Raw genomic sequence first — 20,031 nt, forward strand, 5'->3', positions numbered from 1 at the left:
TCACGCCCCGGAATTGATTCATAGTTCCGCTTCTCCCATAACTATTTACTGTGCAAATGCTCAGCTCGATTTAGCATTGCGGCTAAGTGTGACATGTTTTGCTATGGGGAAATGCTAACTGTTCCCCGTCTTAGTAATACGTGTCTTTGGTAATTCTCACCCTGCATGGACTCATAGTTCTGCCTCTCCCAGTTGAGCTCCTCCTGCAGCTGGTGGATCTGCTGTCTGCAGTCCTGGATCTCAAGCACCTTGAGCACAAGCAGGTCCACGTCTCTGGTAGGGGGCGCTGCAGCCATGGAATCCTGGGCTGGGGGTTGAGAGAAGCGGGCTAGGGCCGGGAACTGGGTAGACTGTGGATGGGGGAGACAAAGTATTAGAGGTGTGTCTGGTGGTGGGGGCAGGGCCCATGGGGTCCTGGGCTGGGTTGGGGCCAGGGGGAAGTGGAGTGAGGGGATTTGGGTAAACTATGGAGGAGGGGGGCGGACTGGTATTACCTATTATGCCCACATATTAAACATTCAAATGTTTTAAAAGTCAAATGTAAAAAAGGAAACATTTTTACATGCAGCTTTCTTATCATGTTAACAATCCAAAACATATTTTGTGTTGGAAGTGAACTTTTGTGGTTTCTGTGGCCATCCTTTGTGCCACAAGACTGTGTTGGCACGCTGAGCTAAAGGCTCTGTTACACTTACCGCCTGACTGAGCAGCTCTCTCTCCTTCCTCAGGACATCCCTGACTGTGAGTACCAGCTGGAAAGGTTGGGAGCGGAACATATTCTGGAAGACAGAACACCAGACCATATCCACATAGTCAGGTCAGTTGATTCAATATAAGATGACATTATTACTGAGGACAACATGTTCCCTCTGAGTACTGAGAACTGTTAGACTGGTCCTAGAACTGTTTGCGCTATCTTGCTAACTCCATGTGTGACAATTTCATAAGGACTTGGCTAGAGAGTAGAAACAGACTGGCACCTAGGCTACTGAACTGTATGTTTTCAAACCTGTATTTTCAGTTTCTCTATTTCTACAGTTTCTCTCTCTACACACACCACAGTGTGTGTGTGTGTGTGTGTGTGTGTGTATGTGTGTGTGTGTGTGTGTGTGGACTTGACCAGAATGTCCTGACAAAATAGGAAAACAAGAACAATACTGAAGAGTAAATATGCTCTTTTAGGTTTAAGGTTTAGGGTCAAATGCCCACACCAGTAGAAATCCACTATTTAGAGCTGAAAGACGATGGCCGAAGATTACCCATGATGTTGCCAACAATTTAAGTCAACTAGGTATCGTTTTAGTTCAAGTGTGATATACACTGTGTACAAAACATTAGGAACACCTGCTCTTTCCATGACACAGACATAGACTGACCAGGTGAATCCAGGCGAAAACTATGATCCCTTATTGATGTCACTTGTTAAATCCACTTTAATAAATGTAGATGAAGGGGAGAAGACAGGTTAAAGAATGATTTTTAAGCCTTGAGACACAGAGTTTCCCATGCGGGTCAAAAATGGACCACCACCCAAAGGACATCGAGATAACTTGACACAACTGTGGGACGCATAGGCGTCAACATGGGCCAGCATCCCCGTGGAACGCTTTCGACACCTTGCAGAGTCCATGCTCTGAAGAATTGAGGCTGTTCTGAGGGCAAATATTAGGAAGGTGTTCCTAATGTTTTGTACACTCAGTGTATTAGGGCTTGAAGTGACAAATCCGAAATGCCCACTTTATACAAACCCATGAGGTAGATTAGGTTAGCAAGATAGTTAGCTAGCGAGCTACATAAGGTTAGCATGCTAGCTAGCAACACTGACAGCTGTCAGTGGCCTATTTGTTGATGTTTATTAGCTCCATGTAGAGATTCCCAAACAAATTTGTGAATATGTATAAATAGCCTTCATCCGCTGGTGTAACCTAAACATGCATTTCCTCTCTAGAACAGGAAATTGCTTAGATATAGTGTCATCAACTTCCTCAGGGGGGGTCCCTCTAGGTTAGGGTTAGGTTTATCCCCACCACCTTCTTCAAAACTGTTTAGAATTGAATATCTGAAGAAGTGCAAGCTATTGTTAATCACTCCCTGTTCACAGTCACTTTCCCCACTACAGTAAAAACTACTATGTGTCTGAAGAAAAGTAATCTAGATTCTTCAGCTGTTATACATTTTCGGACACTCTCCAACCTTCTATTCTTAAGTACATTTCTGGAGAAATAGATTTTTAAACAGCTAAATGATTTTTTAAGCGCTAGCTGTATTTTTTGAAAAAGTCCTATCTGTTTTTTGTGCCCACCACAGCACAGACAGCCTTAGTGGTTAATTATCTTAGAGCCAACACAGATGCCAAACAGCTCTCTTGTACTCTTGGATTTAAGTGCTGCATTCGACACTGTTGACCATGATGTCCTTCTGGACTGAATGGAGAGGTGGGTTGGTCTCTCCGATCCAGCTCTAAATTTTGTTCAGGGCCTAAAGTATTTAACTGGTCAAGAGTTTGTTACCCTTGGTGAACATAACTCAGAGAAAATAGATATCACGTGGCGTTCCACAAGGTTCGATGTTGGGTCCGTTACTGTTCAGTTTATAAATGTTACACCTTGGCAGCGTTACCAGAAAGCACAGCATTGATTTTCACTGCTACACAGAAAATACTCCGCTTTACATTTATGTGTCATTTATTTTAGCTCCACGGATATATTTTAAGACTGTATTGATTTACAGTTTTTCTTTTTCTTTGTCCAAACAGAATGGACTTGTTCAAAACAATTAACAAACTTACACCAAATCAATTACCTCCATCAAAACATACAACTTGTTATCTAAAGAAAACTCATTTCAATCAATCGTTACATAATGGCCCAATAAATACTAACTACAACTATCAATATACCCTAACATGGTTAGCCTTCTTTTATACAGTATGTCTGTGCCATCTGTTGGTACTATAATTATAGTATGACCTTAAAAGGTAAGTAAACATATTATCACATCATGGTCTGTATTAGTGTTTCCCAAAAATGTTTTTTTTTTTACCAAAGATGAGCAATGCAGAAAGAATGTCACTCAAGAGCATGAACATCCGTAAGCAAAAGGCTTCATTTCACCTTTTTCCATTTCATATGAGGGCCCCTCTATCTCTCCTTTGTCCTTGCCCTCGGCCTCTTACTTGGCCCATTCTTGCAAACAGCAACTCAGAGGTGAACTCTTTTATGCCTGAATTAAGGACTGATTGTTGATCAAACAATTGTGCGAAGAAGTTTTGCACAAGTGCAAAAGAGGTTCCCATTCATTCGAGTAATTTGTATCAGCTGTGACCAAATGTTTTTTTAAATGATTTGCACAACTGAGTTTTGCGTCTTTTGTAGAGTTGAGTTTACTGTATAGCAACAATGTGCTTAGCATTTGCATTGTGTGTGAAATCAATGAGAAATGACTTACAGTTTTGCGAAAAAGAATACTGTTGTGCTCATTATGTTATGATGGAGATCAAGTGGAACCCAGTTTCATTAAAAGTGACTGTAAATATTTGGATGGCTCACAATTTCCTCCAGCTAAATCAAGATAAGACTGAGATTCTTATTGTTGGACAGAAAAAAAGAACTTCATTTTAATTTCCTGGGCAATAAAAATAAAACACTCAGTAAAAAATGTTGGGGTTAGGGAAAATAGGATTTTGAATGCGAATCCATTTTTACAAGTGTGTGTGTGTGTATGTGTGTGTTTGGTGGAGAGGATAAGTGTGTGTGTATCTACTGTACCATGTTCCTGGAGATACGCTGCAGCCTCATCCTCTCCACCACATTGGGGTTCTGCCCGGCTAGATTCTGTAGGCAGGATATGATCTGATCGAGCAGGGTCAGAGCCTGGGGCTCCTGGTCTACCTTCTCTGGTTCAAAGTCCTCCCTGGGGAGGGAAGAAAGAAAGCGAGAGGGAGGTGTGTTTAGGGTGTGTTTGTGTATCCACTTTCCCACTTTTATTTGTCAAAATTCAGACTGTATGTATGCTTTATGTGTGCGTCATACCATCTCTGCTCCTCGATCCAGTTGGCCAGGTAGCACCTGACGTCCATGGGAAAGGAGGGGGAGTAGAGCTCGTTGAGGATCTGTGTGGCCAGATAGGGGATCAGCTGTTTCATCTGCGTCCACTGTGCCATGGTGAAGCAGAGCTGGAAGAGACAGGAATAAAGGCCATTGAATGATGTAATATATCCATAAACATACAGGCTGCATCACAAATAGCACCCTATTCCCTATATAGCGCACAATGTTTTACCAAACCCTTTGGCTCAATTCATTCAAAGCCACATTGCTGTGTTATTAACAGTTAATGTGGCAGCTAATGAAGCTTTGATTGAATTCCATCTTAAACCAAAGGGAATAGGGAATATTTGAGATAAATCTGTGAATATAAATCCATCATAAAGAGGTCTTTTTTTTTTAGAGATTGACACGAGGTCAATGTAGGGTCAATGCATCAATACAAACACCAAAACACCAGATGGGTGCACTACAAAGCAGGATCAGAATCGCGGATGTAGTCTTTACATTTTTTTTTGAAAGATAAGCTTGAAATGGGCATGGTCTAATTGATTTAACAAAAAAAATATATATATATATATCTAAGTTTAGCTATAGTTATTTCTTGTTGCTTATCAAAGTTAGCTGGCTAACTCCTCGATTCTGCTTTGTAGTATACCCCTCAGAACAGTCACTGTCTTTACAGTCACTTCCAGACATGTCAATTATTATCCTAACTCAGTAATAAAATGACATACAGTAAGTCCCCAACAGGACAGTGGAGGGACTGAGACAAGTAAAATGTTTCATCATTGTCCATCTAGTGTTATGTTAATAACTGTCACGTTCTGACCTTTATTTCCTTTGTTTTGTATTTATTTTAGTATGGTCAGGGCGTGAGTTGGGTGGGCAGTCTATGTTTGTTTTTCTATGTTTTGGGGTATTTCTATGTTTCGGCCTAGTATGGTTCTCAATCAGAGGCAGGTGTCATTAGTTGTCTCTGATTGAGAATCATACTTAGGTAGCCTTGGTTTCACTGTGTGTTTGTGGGTGATTGTTCCTGTCTTTGTGTTTGCACTGTTTTAGGTTTTCAGATTATCTCATATGGGACTTTTTGTGTTTGCAATTTTTCTGACGTTTGTTGTTTTTGTTAGTTATCTCATGTGTAGTTTCTTTATAAATTGAAGAACATGAATAACCACCACACTGCATTTTGGTCCGCTTCTCCTTCACCACAGGAAAACCCTTACAATAACGCAATGCCATCACCCCTCAACAGATTAAAGCAACAAAAACAGTGCTGTGAGAACAACAGAAGAAATGCGGTGCAAATGCAAGACATGCCGAGCAGACAATACATGGCAGTAGGATAAACAGTACAGAACAAGACAGGACAGTCGTGAGACTGATCCCCAATCTATTTTGGTCTGAGTGTTCTAAATCTGAAACACATGGAGGAGAGGCTAGCACAAGACATGAAGGCAGTAAAAGTCTGTGAGTAAAGTGAGGATATAGAGAGGGTCAAGTCCCCAACAAGACAATATAATGCCCGACCCCCCCAATCTATCTGGTTCTGGGTGTTCTGAAATCTGTTTTGGGGAGGACAGGAGAGGCTAGCACTTCCTGTGTTGTTTGGCCCACAGGTGTAGCTATACTAGAGCCAAGAGATGACAATACAGAAATTACGGTATTGTGTTTGTGTTGTTACACATAGCTGAATATTGTCACATCTTAATACACCTACAGCCTATTTTCACCTGTAAAACAAAAGGTAAAGAGAAAAAGTAAAGAGTGGTATTATTGTGTAACATGGGGTGAAAAGCACCAATACTGTATCTGATACTGTAGAACTGGGACGATAAACTGAAAATGATCAACACTGACCATACGGATCACTTATCACAAGCATTTTGACGATAATGTTCATTACGATAAGTAGCCTATACTAGAGAAATGTGAGGTTTGAAATTAAATATATTTCTCAAACGGTTCTACAGCTGCAACATCGAGAGCATCCTGACTGGTTGCATTACTGCCTGGTTTAGCAATTGCTCGGCCTCTGACCGCAAGGCACTACAGAGGGTAGTGCGTACGGCCCAGTACATCACTGGGGCTAAGCTGCCTGCCATTCAGGACCTCTACACCAGGCGGTGTAGGAGAAAGGCCCTAAAAATTGTCAAAGACTCCAGCCACCCCAGTCATAGACTGTTCTCTCTACTACCGCATGGCAAGCAGTACCGGAGTGCCAAGTTTAGGACAAAAAGGCTCCTCAACAGTTTTTACCCCCAAGCCATAAGACTCCTGAACAGGTAATCAAATTGCTAACTGGTCTATCTGCATAGTGTCCCGCCACCCGCCAACCCCTCTACTGCTGCTCTCTGTTCATCATATATGCATATGTCACTTTAACCATGTCTACATGTACATACTACCTCAATCAGCCTGACTAACTGGTGTCTGTATGTAGCCTCACTACTTTTATAGCCTCGCTACTGTATATAGCCTGTCTTTTTACTGTTGTTTTATTTCTTTACTTACCTATTGTTCACCTAACACCCTTTTTGCACTATTGGTTAGAGCCTGTAAATAAGCATTTCACTGTAAGGTCTACACCTGATGTATTCGGCGCACGTGACAAATAAACTTTGATTTGATTTGATGTGTGATTGTTAATGGGGCAATTGATGGCTACAACCATCAAACTAGTAGTGGTAGTTTAAAAGATAATAAAATAAAAAACTGTGGTGCACATTAATGTTATAAACGTATTATTTACGTTATTTTATCGTTAATCAATTCAGGAAAGTTATTGCATCATGGATTTTTGGCGATAGCGCCCAGCCCTATGACTAGGACCCAGTTTAGTGGCGCTACAACACTTTCACTTCTTCCTCTTCTCTACAGTATATGGCTGTGTGACCTACATCCAAAATGGACCCCTATTCCCTACATAATGCACTACTTTTGACCAGAGCCCATCAAAAGTAGTGCACAATGTAGGGAATAGGGTGCAATTTGGTACGTAGCCTATTGCACCATTTGGGAAGCAACCTATGGCTAGCGCCATGGTTTCCTGTTTCTCTCTAACTGTACTGTACTGTCAGTTGGCATGTTTGAAGTGCAGAATTCCTAATCTTGGTCACATACTGTGATTAGTAGTTATTTGGAGTGCAGGACCCGTATTCACAGAAAGTCTCAGAGTATTCATATAATTGTATTCATTATGATCTAAAAGGGAAATAGGATCGTATATCAGCCCTCTTACTTTAAAACTCTTTGTGAATTCGAGCCCAGACTGCAATGTAGTTAATCTTAAACACACACTTTGACAATGATCAATCACCTGCTATTCTAGTCAAAGAGCTCTTCTTTAGTGAAAACATTTTCTGGCTCCCAAATGGCACCCTATTACCTTTAAAGTGCACAACTTCTGACCAGGGCCCATATGGAATAGGGTGTCATTTGAATAGGGTGCTGGCCCCCCCCCACATACTTTTGTATATACTGTACCAGTCGAAAGTTTGGAAAACTCAGTCGGTGTCTCAACTTGCTGTTGAGAATTAGAATAATAGAACATCCCAGGTGCAATTTAAAAATCTGGTTGTGCATCAGCAGTCATTCAATTAGCCCATGTCAGCTAACACTTTTTAGATTGGCAAGTTAGTCTAGCGGCCAGCTATCTAAACTTGAAGTAAGCATGGTCAAATTACCGACCAGGGTGGTCAGGGCCCACTGATCATCAGTTATCATATTAAAAACTGCAAACATTTGCCTCCATCCTATGGCAAAATGTGCAGAATTGCAAGAAATTAACTTTAAAACGGCTTCTCAGACCCACGAGCCACTGCAGAGTTATGATTTTTTTGTGGGCCCCACCCCCATCAAAGTTGTCAATCCCTTCTCTAGAGGAGGTCAAAGGTTTGAGAGATATTGATTAGTACCAACTACCCAGTGGGCAAAACTGTTTTAAATTTATTTTTATTTATTTATTTATATTTTTTTATTTCACCTTTATTTAACCAGGTAGGCTAGTTGAGAACAAGTTCTCATTTGCAACTGCGACCTGGCCAAGATAAAGCATAGCAGTGTGAACAGACAGAGTTACACATGGAGTAAACAATTAACAAGTCAATAACACAGTAGGAAAAAAAGAGTCTATATACATTGTGTGCAAAAGGCATGAGGAGGTAGGCGAATAATTACAATTTTGCAGATTAACACTGGAGTGATAAATGATCAGATGGTCATGTACAGGTAGAGATATTGGTGTGCAAAAGAGCAGAAAAGTAAATAAATAAAAACAGTATGGGGATGAGGTAGGTAAAAATGGGTGGGCTATTTACCGACTATGTACAGCTGCAGCGATCGGTTAGCTGCTCAGATAACAGATGTTTGAAGTTGGTGAGGGAGATAAAAGTCTCCAACTTCAGCGATTTTTGCAATTCGTTCCAGTCACAGGCAACAGAGAACTGGAACGAAAGGCGGCCAAATGAGGTGTTGGCTTTAGGGATGATCAGTGAGATACACCTGCTGGAGCGCGTGCTACGGGTGGGTGTTGCCATCGTGACCAGTGAACTGAGATAAGGCGGAGCTTTACCTAGCATGGACTTGTAGATGACCTGGAGCCAGTGGGTCTGGCGACGAATATGTAGCGAGGGCCAGCCGACTAGAGCATACAGGTCGCAGTGGTGGGTGGTATAAGGTGCTTTAGTGACAAAACGGATGGCACTGTGATAAACTGCATCCAGTTTGCTGAGTAGAGTGTTGGAAGCAATTTTGTAGATGACATCGCCGAAGTCGAGGATTGGTAGGATAGTCAGTTTTATCAGATTTGATTTTGGATTGGAGATGTTTGATATGAGTCTGGAAGGAGAGTTTACAGTCTAGTAAAGTCTAGCCAGACACCTAGTCTAGCCAGACCCCTAGGTACTTATAGATGTCCACATATTCAAGGTCGGAACCATCCAGGGTGTTGTTATAAACAGAAACCTGCTGTAATGGCGTCTTTTCAGCCAATTTTGCCTTGTTGTACAGCTGAAGTCGGAAGTTTACATAGACCTTAGCCAAATACATTTACAGTTTTCACAATTCCTGACATTTAATCCTAGTAAAAAGTTCCTGTCTTAGGTCAGTTAGGATCACCACTTTATTTTAAGAATGTGAAATGTCAGAATAATAGTAGAGAGAGTGATTTATTTCAGCTTTTATTTCTTTCATCACATTCCCAGTGGGTCAGAAGTTTACATACACTCAATTAGTATTTGGTAACATTGCCTTTAAATTGTTTAACTTGGGACAAACTTTTCTGGTAGCCTTCCACAAGCTTCCCACAATAAGTTGGGTGAATTTTGGCCCATTCCGCCTGACAGAGCTGGTGAAACTGGGTCAGGTTTGAAGGCCTCCTTGCTCACACACGCTTTTTCAGTTCTGCCCAGAGATTTTCTATAGCATTGAGGTCAGGGCTTTGTGATGGCCAATCCAATACCTTGACTTTGTTGTTCTTAAGCCATTTTGCCACAACTTTGGAAGTATGCTTGGGGTCATTGTCCATTTGGAAGACCCATTTGCGACCAAGCTTAACTTCCGGTCTGATCCACATAATTTTATTTCCTCATGATGCCATCTATTTTGTGAAGTGTACCAGCCCCTCCTGCAGAAAAGCACCCCCACAACATGATGCTGACACCCCCGTGCTTCACGGTTGGGATGGTGTTCCTCGGCTTGCAAACCTCCCCCTTTTTCCTCCAAACATAACAATGGTCATTATGGCCAAACAGTTTTATTTTTGTTTCATCAGACCAGAGGACATTTCTCCAAAAAGTACGATCTTTGTGCAGTTGCAAACCATAGTCTAGCTTTTTTATGGCGGTTTTGGAGCAGTGGCTTCTTCTTTGCTGAGCGTCCTTTCAGGTTATGTCAATATAGGACTCGTTTACTGTGGATATAGATACTTTGTACCTGTTTCCTCCAGCATCTTCACAAGGTCCTTTGCTGTTGTTCTGGGATTGATTTGCACTTTGATTTGCACCAAAGTACGTTCATCTCTAGGAGACCTCATCCTTCCTGAGAAGTATGACGGCTGCGTGGTCCCATGGTGTTTACACTTGCAAACTATTGTTTGTACAGATGAACGTGGTACCTTCAGGCATTTGGAAATTGTTCCCAAGGATGAACCTGACTTGTGGAGGTCTACAATTTTTTCTGAGGTCTTGGCTGATTTCTTTTGATTTTCCCCTGATGTCAAGCAAGAGGCACTGAGTTTGAAGGTAGGCCTTGAAATACACCCACAGGTACACCTCCAATTTACTCAAATTATGTCAATTAGCCTATCAGAAGCTGCTAAAGACATTACATCATTTTCTGGAATTTTCCAAGCTGTGTAAAAGCACAGTCAACTTAGTGTATGTAAACTTCTGACCCTGTGGAATTGTGATCCTGTGTAATAAGTGAAATAATCTGTCTGTAAACAATTATTGTAACAATTACTTGTGTGATGCACAAAGTAGATGTCCTAACCGACTTGCCAAAACTATAGTTTGTTCACAAGAAATTTGTGGAGTGGTTGAAAAACAAGTTTTAATGATTCCAATCTAAGTTTATGTAAACTTCCGACTTCAACTGTATATTGGGCCTCTAAGGCAGCAGCCTCTGTAACTAGATGAATGCTGGTTTGTTTAGTATAGCTTAACCAAAACATTTGGCATAAGAACGTATGCTACTCAAAGCATTTGAGCACGTGGATCTGATAAACAGAGAGCTAGATCTCTTCGTGGCCATATAATAGAATAGGATGGACATTTGTCTACGTCATCACCATACATAAATGATTAAAAAACATCAGACTAATCCAAACATACCTTTTTACTGCGCTTTCTGACTCACTGACCAGTGTTAAGACAAGGACTCTTCTGAAGACTTTAGGAAAAGGCAGCAGCACAAAGGCAGCTCTATGAGGACACTCTCATCCTGTCCAGTGTTAGTGGGAACCTCCTGCTCTTCACTCCTAGAGTTAGAACATGTTATGTAGGTGTCACTCCAAAATATTACAGTACACAATACAGATTTAAAAAGCACATTGTGGACACTGTAAGGCAACCATAGTATGCAATCATAGTACATCATGTCACTGGTATCACCTATCATACATTAGATTACCTATACACCATTGGTATCCTATGGAATAAACAGTTACTTCTCAGTTAACAGGCAAACAATAAAAGCCTGATAAGATATGTGAATTACAAACTATTAAATAATTTCATGTCAATTTGACCGGAACTTGATACAGGTTGAAATTGATGTAAGGATTGAGATGAGGAAATGTTGAGTTTAGCAAGAACTTTCTGGGATTACATAATTATTCAGATATCCTAATTAACTTCTCAAACCACAAACAGTTTAAATAGACACACACACACACACACACACACACACACACACACGCCACCGCGCACGTGAGCAAGTGCACACACACACAATGCATGCATGAGCACATACACACGCACACACATACACACACACATACACTGCTGGATTGCTGTTGTGTTATGATGGGAGATAGAGCTTTAATACAGGTTTTCTTTATCACTTTGGTGTCATTTTCACAAGTATGTGCTACACCTCTAAGCACAAAAATCTAAACAAATCATCGAAATGGCTCATGTTTCAAAACACTAAGCACATTTGCAATTGACTGAAGACAACAAACAAATACAAACTATATACACTACCATTTAAAAGTTTGAGGTCACTTAGAAATGTCCTTGTTTTTGAAAGAAAAGCTCATTTTTTGTCCATTAAAATAACATAAACTCTGGAATGCTGGCCTTCTATGCAGAGTTGCAAAGAAAAAGCCATATCACAGACTGGCCAATAAAAAGAAAAGATTAAGATGGGCAAAATAACACAGACACCGAACAGAGGAACTCTGCCTAGAAGGCCAGCATCCCAGAGTCGCCTCTTCACTGTTAATGTTGAGACTGGTGTTTTGTGGGTACTATTTAATGAAGCTGCCAGTTGAGGACTTGTGAAGCGTCTGTTTCTCAAACTAGACACGCTTAATGTACCTCTCCTCTTGCTCAGTTGTGCACCAGGGCCTCCCAATCCTCTTTCTATTCTGGTTAGAGCAATGTTTGCACTGTTCTGTGAAGGGAGTAGTACACAGCGCTGTGCGAGATCTTCAGTTTCTTGGCAATCTCTTGCATGGAATAGCCTTCATTTCTCAGAACGAGAACAGACGGACGCGTTTCAAAAGAAAGGTCTTCGTTTCTGGCCATTTTGAGCCTGTAAATCGAACACACAAATGCTGATGCTCCAGATACTCAACTGGTCTAAATAAGGCCCGTTTTATTGCCCTTTAATCAGCACAACAGTTTTCAGCTGTGCTATCATAATTAAAAAAGTGCTTTCTAATTATCAATTAGCCTTTTAAAATGATAAACTTGGATTAGCTAACACAACATGCCATTGGAACACAGGAGTGATGGTTGCTGTTAATGGGCCTCCGTAAGCCTATGTAGATATTCCATTAAAAAAACTGCTGTTTCCAGCTACAATAGTCATTTACAACATTAACAATGTCTACACTGTATTTCTGATCAATTTGATGTTATTTTAACAGACCAAAAATGTATGTTCTCTTTCAAAAACAAGGACATTTCTAAGTGACCCCAAACTTTTGAACTGTAGTGTACATAAGTGTTATCAGTTTAGAGTTTTCACCATTTAAAATGCAGGCCCCTATCCCACCCCTTTGGAAATGTCTTTCTCAAATCAAAGGATCCAAATCACATTCTGTGCATGTGTTATAAACACACACGTTTCTCACGTTTCTCTCTTTACTCACCCTCTTCTGAACCCTCAACCAATTTGGTCGGTAGGATGATGTAGCCTATCTCTCTGCCTCAAATTTCAGAACAGCTGCGATTTGAACGAAGGTTCCAAAAAGTGCAAATGTAAAGTATTCAGCCCACTTGACTTTTTCAAAACATTTTTACATTACAGCCTTGTTCTGAAACGGATTAAATTATTTTATCAATCTACACACAATACCCCATAATGAGAAAGCAAAAACAGTTTTTTAGAAATGTATTAAAAATTTAAAACAGAAATACCCTATTTACATAAGTATTCAGACCTTTTACTATTAGAATCTAAATTGAACTCAGGTGCATCCTGTTTCCATTGATCATCCTTGAGATGTTTCACAACTTGATTGCAGTACACCTGTGATAAATTCAATTGATTGGACATGATTTGGAAAGGCTCACACCTGTCTATATAAGGTCCCACAGTTGACAGTGCAGGTCAGAGCAAAAACCAAGCCATGAAGTCAAAGGAACTGTCCGTAGAGCTCCGAGACAGGATTGTGTCGAGGAACAGATCTGGGGAAGTGTACCAAAGCATTTTTTCAGCATTGAAAGTCCCCAAGAACACAGCAGCCTCCATCATTCTTAAATGGATGAAGTTTGGAACCACCAAGACTCTTCCTAGAGCTGGCCGCCCGGCTAAACTGAGCAATCGCCCGGCCAAACTGAGCAATCAGGCATTTATGGTAGAGTGGCCAGACAGAAGCCACTCCTCAATAAAAGGCATGACAGCCCGCTTGGAGTTTGCCAAAAGGCACCTACAGGACTCAAGCTTCTCTGGTCTGATGAAACCAAGATTGAACTCTTTGGCCTGAATGCCAAGCGTCACTGTGACGTGGTAAGGTCGGACCCAGGTGCAGAGAAGAGACCAGACGAGGAATCAGTGGTTAAGGATAAACATATTACTTTACTGAGAAACAGTAGCCACAGGATCACAGTACACTTGAGAAAAATCCCACTAAGTCTTCAAAACCTCACTCAGGAAACAAACACACATGGTAAACATTTCAAGCTTCTGCAAAGGACAACAGAAAACATACCTCTTTTAACAGAGAAACCATAATGAGTAAATTGGACACACCTGAGTGTGTAATGTCTCTAGGACGGTCTCTGCCCACTGGTGACAGGTGGAACCATGACAGTCATGTCTGGCGGAAACCTGGCACCATCCCTACGGTGAAGCATGGTGGTGGCAGCATCATGCTGTGGGGATGTTTTTCAGTGGCAGGGAGACTGGGAGACTAGTCAAGATCGAGGGAAAGACGAACGGAGCAAAGTACAAAGAGATCCTTGATGAAAACCTGCTACAGAGCTCTCAGGACTTTAGACTGGGGCAAAGGTTCACCTTCCAACAGGACATTGATCTTAAGCACACAGCACACAACACAGGAGTGGCTTCGGGACAAGTCTCTGAATGTCCTTGAGTGGCCCAGCCAGAGCTCGGACTTGAACTCGATCAAACATCCCTGGTGAGACCTGTGCAGCAACGGTCCCCATCCAACCTGACAGAGCTTTAGAGGATATGCAGCGAAGACTGGGAGAGACTCCCCAAATACAGCAGTGCTAAGCTTGTAAGCGTTATACCCCCAAAAAACTCAAGGCTGTAATCAGTGGCGGTTCTAGCTTGTATGGCTCCCTGGGCAACCCCCCATGTCACCTATACCTAAATCTGAATACTTATGTAAATGTCAATGGGTCTGAATGCTTTCTGAATGCACTGTGTAGCCAGCAGTCTGCCTCCTGTTTAGCCAATGTTCGCAATGATGATGAAAAAATAACAGTAAATCGCTATTGACTGACTGTCTGTGTCTTGCTTGTTTGATATGCTGTGTAGGCTACATATAGCTTGCCTAAAGAGCTCCCCTCCAGAAAAATAACATTAAATTACTTTTCAACCTTTAAGAAAAATATAGTTTACTTAACTAAAGTTACAGTTCGATACTTCCAAACAACCTCGTGAAAAAATATAATATCTAAATCTGAAATGTCATAGGCTACAAATTGCAAGAACAGATCACTCTGTAGTCAAATGGTAACAGAATGTGTGATTTAACCTATTAAAGAAATAAAAAGTGAGATTCGGCACACAAAAAGTGTTTCTTGTCAGAATTAGGCAGGTCTGATGCCAGAAAAGAAGGACATTCTTGCCTACTTTACCCATATGTCATTTTATTTTTGAAAAAAAGTAGTGTGTAAGTCCACTAGTTAGCTACACCACTACATGGCAAAAAAAGTAATTAACTACATAAAACACTACCAAGACTTGAATGTACACTACCGTTCAAAAGTTTAGGGTCACTTACGCATAGTTGCAAAGAAAAAGCCATATCTCAGACTGGCCAATAAAAAGATTAAGATGGGCAAAAGAAGGCCAGCATCCTGGAGGCGCCTCTTCACTGATGACGTTGAAACTGGTGTTTGCGGGTTCTATTTAATGAAGCTGCCAGTTGAGGACTTGCTGTTTCTCAAACTAGTCACTCTAATGTACTTGTCCACTTGCTCAGTTGTGCATCAGGGCCTCCCAATCCTCATTATATTCTGGTTAGAGACAGTTTGCTCTGTTCTGTGAAGGGAGTAGTACACAGCGTTGTACGAGATCTTCAGTTTCTTGGCAATTTCTCACATGGAATAGCCTGCATTTCTCAGAACAAAAATAGACTGACGAGTTTCAAAATAAATTACTTGTTTCTGGCCATTTTGAGTCTGTAATCGAACCTAGAAATGCTGATGCTCCAGATACTCAACTATTCTAAAGAAGGACAGTTTTATTGCTTCTTTAATCAGCTCAACAGTTTTCAGTTGTGATCAATTAGCCTTTTAAAATAAGATTAGCTAACTCAAAGTGCAATTGGAACACTGGAGTGATGGTTGCTGATAATGGGCCTCTGTACGCCTATGCAGATGTTCCATAAAAAATCTGCCGTTTCCAGCTACAATAGTAATTTACAACATTAACAATGTCTACACTGTATTTCTGATCAATTTGATGTTATTTTAATGGACAATAAATGTGCTTGTCTTTCAAAAACAAGGACATTTCTAAGTGACCCCAAACTTTTAAACAGTAGTGTTTATAGTTGGAACTACCACCAAGCTACTGCAAAATTAAAAGTTATATAAATTACTAGTTGAACTGCATGTAGTTCACTACTCCCCAATCCCCAACACTGGAATTAGGCTAGTGAATCATGCATGTGCAGAAATCTCTGTGTTTTTACCAACGGCAAATCCAGAACCTGATAAATGTGCCAAAGTGATTTTAAAACACTGTCATGTGACCTCCCACTGCAGGATAAAACATGGTTAGCTATGTCTGAACCTGCACCAAGCATTATTGCTCAATGAGTATCTGTGCATTGTGCTCGAGTTCTTGGATTTCTAAGCAAAGGATCTGTGATAGGACGATGACCCAAAGGCAAATTTAAGTTCCCAGAAACTTCTAAATCTGGACCTAGGCCTAACGATGATACAACAAGGTTGTTTCTCCTTATCAACCATTTTTGGTGTATCCCTGAGGTAGCCCAAGTGTCAATGGTGTATAAGTCAGGTATGGCATTGAAGTATGCATGCAACACACAAGGTTTACAAAGATACTGTACATACCAGTTGGGGTACTATCACTCAAATTGGTCTCATATTGGAAACTTTGGTCCAAAACATATCACTTTGTCAAACTGAAAATGGCTAATATGTGACAACCCCCCTCATTCCAGACAGCAACCCATATAGGTAGTAGGTGTAAACCTACATTCTAACAAATGGTTCCTTCAGTCTAAAAATGTCCTTCCTGTTCATCATGTTAAGTTTGTCTACCACAAATGTTAAGCTTGCACTTTTTAATATTTTATTATAAAATTATTGACATTGTTATTTATGTACTGTATCCGAGTGGTAACTATCCCAACATTGGGATATGCATAGGTTCTTATTAATGTATTAATATAAGCCATTCAGCAGATGCTTTTCTCCAAAGCAATTTACAGTCATGCGTTCATACCAGAATGGTATCAAACCCAGAATGAATGGTGGATTGGCCACTGTGGGTGACAATCCAGCACTTGTGGAAAGAGGAAATTAGGAATAAATGTATAATTATTTAACTACAAGTAGATGTGAAGTGAAATAGCTGTAAGTAGCAGTGGAAGTATTATTTGTCTGTTAGTTGACTTCAATTAGGATAGCAGTGTTGTGTTCGAGACCACTTAAAGTGAGAATGATTCAAGATCAAGACCGGGGCGAATCGAGTACGAGTCAAGACCAAGACCGGAGGGGGGTGAGACCGACTCAAGACCAATACCGGGAGGGGGGCGAGAGGTTCGAGACAGAGTCAAGACAGAGACCAGAAAAATGTGAGTCCAATGCAAGACCATGACTGTAATTTTGTCAAATCATCAAACATAATAAAAGTTCAAAATGTCCAATATTTCTGTGTTCATATTTCAGAAGAACAGACTGTATGGACATTTATTCTTTACACATTCAAAATGGCGAAGAAAATGCATGCCGAGTGCAAATAGAGCCACTCTACACATTTGTACTAACCCAAAGACAGTGGGGAACAATGAGGGCCATCTATGCTTTCAGAGAAAGGCTAAGGATTTATCAAATAATAATAATTATATTATTATTTTCAATTATGTTCTGATTCAATCTTTTCAGTTTTTGTTAGAAAGGAAAGGGTTAGCAAAAAGATCCAATCAGGATTTTTCTTTGGTGGTCTCAGCTAGCTAAGTCTGTCATTGGCTAGGCCATCAGAAGCTTGATTGGAGGCATCTGCCATTCAACTGTATTAGTCCCACATTTTGGAGTGACAGTGGAATCAACCAATTACATTGACTTGTAATGGGTGAGACCGTTTTTACGAAAACATGGAAACTTCTGCCTTTTCGAAGGCCAACGGGTCACTGTGCAATAGCTAGCAGTAGTTTTCCCACGGTCTAGCTAGCTAGCTTTTGTTGTAGGCTAGTTTGCAGCAGCTGCACCAGGTGTTATGGAAGAGGACGTTGTTGCTAATTTGTTAGCTTCTCCCTTTTCAAGAATAACTTTCAACAAGAAGTTTCAAATTATCATCATGTGGTGAGTGGAACTGTGTTAATTATTGCAACAATGCTGTTGTTAGCCATCGCTTTGAAAATAACTTGTGTGTGAAACATTGTTGCATTTAAACTTTACATCACCTTTGGTGCAAAACGTGAAATGTTTTTTGCAATGGGAAGTAATAGTTGTAAATTTAGATAGGCTAAGAATTTCCCAAATGGTTGTGTTTTTGTATTCTTATGATTGGGACCTACTGGCTTATTATCTCAGACTGATATGACTGCTGTCTTTCCATTGGCCCTATGCAGTAGTGTAGTGGTGCCTGGAGTGTGAAAAATCCTAGATTTTCCTCTAGATTTTTCAGATTTTCACTGTCGAAATCACACTTTTTAAAATAAAATACAAAGAATGACAGAAATGTGATGTTCTAAGTCCACAACAACGCTTAAACCACATCATGAGACCATTTTTGAGGTCTTGGAAAAATTGAAAAATATATTTTTGGAGTGTGTAGTTGCCCTTTAATTCTTTCCTACCTACCAGCTACTGATGTCATTATTCTGTGAGCTGCTCCATGTGACAACCAGTTGAATGCTGCATGCTCTTGCTGCCTGCAGATTATATTCTGCTGAAACTAGGCTATGTGCTGCACGGATGTGAATATATTTCACATGCTTTGCAATTGGGTAGGTTACTTCGTGCATGATTTCTCTATTGTACTACATAATTAATAAGTCGTATACCTCCACTAAACTACTTTGATATACGTAACAGAAGGGATTAAGAAGTGAGTATAGGCAGTGCCCACTGAAAAACAAAGTGGGTATACGGCTTATACCTGCGTATAGCCTCTACTACACCACTGGCCTTTTGTGATTTACAAAAAGTGCCCTCTCCTACATGAGTGCGCTGGTATTACGGTTGCTGTCCTTTCAGCATCAAGAGCCTGTCAGACACTGAAGGCCTATGTCCTATAGGTTTGCTACTGTGCAAACATGTCTATAATAGGGAATCAAATAAAGCCTGTTAATATTACCTTCTGTCAACCCTTACTAATAGTGAGATTGCAAATGTCAAACAATTTCCTCCACTCTTCCCTACCAGCGAGTCAAAGAAATTCTGACAAAGTTTGAGGATTTAAAAAAAATTAAAGATGATTAAAAATGATTAAAAATGTTACTATTAAAGTAGGAATCCAAGGTTTCAATAGGTGATAAGATAATATTGCTTCAAGAAAAGGGTGTACATATTTTGCCTGGCGAATGAATGAATGAATGAATGAATGAATGAAGCCGATACACTACATCACCAAAAGTATGGTGCTCATCGAACATCTCATTCCAAATCATGGGCATTAATATGGAGTTGGTACACTCTTTGCCGCTATAGCAGCCTTCACGCTTCTGGTAAGGCTATCCACTAGATGTTGGAGCATTGCTACGGGGACTTTCTTCCATTCAGCCACAAGAGCATTAGTGAGGTTGGGCACTGATGTTGGGCGATTAGGCCTGGCTCAAGGTCGGCATTCCAATTCATCCCAAACATGTTCAATGGGGTTGAGGACAGGGCTCTGTGCAGGCAAGTCATGTTCTTCCAAGCCGATCTCGACAAACCCTTTCTGTGTGGACTTCGCCTTGTGCACTGGGGCCATTATCATGCTGAAACAGGAAAGGGCCTTCCTCAAACTGTTGCCTCAAAGTTGGACACACAGAATCATCTAGAATGTCATTGTATGCTGTAGTGTTAAGATTTCTCTTCACTGAAACTAAGGGCCCTACCTGAACCATGAAAAACCGTGCCAGACCATTATTCCTCCTTCACCAAACTTTACAGTTGGCACTATGCATTGGGGCAGGTAGCGTTCTCCTGGCATCCGTCAAACTCAGATTCGTCCATCCAACTGCCAGATGGTGAAGCGTGATTCATCACTCCAGAGAACACGTTTCCACTGCTCCAGTGTCCAATGGCGGCGAGCTTTACACCCCTTTAGTCGACGCTTGGCATTGCGCATGGGGATCTTAGGCTTGAGTGCGGCTGCTCGGCCATGGAAAACCACTTCATGAAGCTCCCAAACGAACAGTTCTTGTGCTGACGTTGCTACC

At 40.8% G+C, this 20,031-nt stretch overlaps 1 protein-coding gene and 1 long non-coding RNA gene across 4 annotated transcripts in view; both read right to left on the reverse strand.

Moving 5' to 3' along the window:
- Window positions 1–20,031, reverse strand: part of LOC135562986 (uncharacterized) — a 119,482-nt gene that overhangs the window by 77,446 nt on the left and 22,005 nt on the right. The window lies entirely within an intron of this gene.
- stat6 (signal transducer and activator of transcription 6, interleukin-4 induced) overlaps window positions 1–20,031 on the reverse strand; it is a 56,812-nt gene that overhangs the window by 33,687 nt on the left and 3,094 nt on the right. The window contains exons 2-7 of one of the 3 annotated variants that reach the window (XM_065005525.1): window positions 13,974–14,133; window positions 10,883–11,028; window positions 4,032–4,174; window positions 3,768–3,912; window positions 696–779; window positions 161–350 (exon numbers count right to left, since the gene is read on the reverse strand). In XM_065005525.1, coding sequence (XP_064861597.1) covers window positions 161–350; window positions 696–779; window positions 3,768–3,912; window positions 4,032–4,162 — 550 coding nt within the window. In that variant the 5' untranslated portion in view covers window positions 4,163–4,174; window positions 10,883–11,028; window positions 13,974–14,133. The remainder of the gene's footprint in view (window positions 1–160; window positions 351–695; window positions 780–3,767; window positions 3,913–4,031; window positions 4,175–10,882; window positions 11,029–13,973; window positions 14,134–20,031) is intronic. The other 2 variants (XM_029622839.2, XM_029622841.2) reach the window with 2 other exon arrangements.

The sequence above is a fragment of the Oncorhynchus nerka genome, linkage group LG20 (genome assembly GCF_034236695.1).
Source record: "Oncorhynchus nerka isolate Pitt River linkage group LG20, Oner_Uvic_2.0, whole genome shotgun sequence".
NCBI classification, from domain to species: Eukaryota; Metazoa; Chordata; class Actinopteri; order Salmoniformes; family Salmonidae; genus Oncorhynchus; species Oncorhynchus nerka.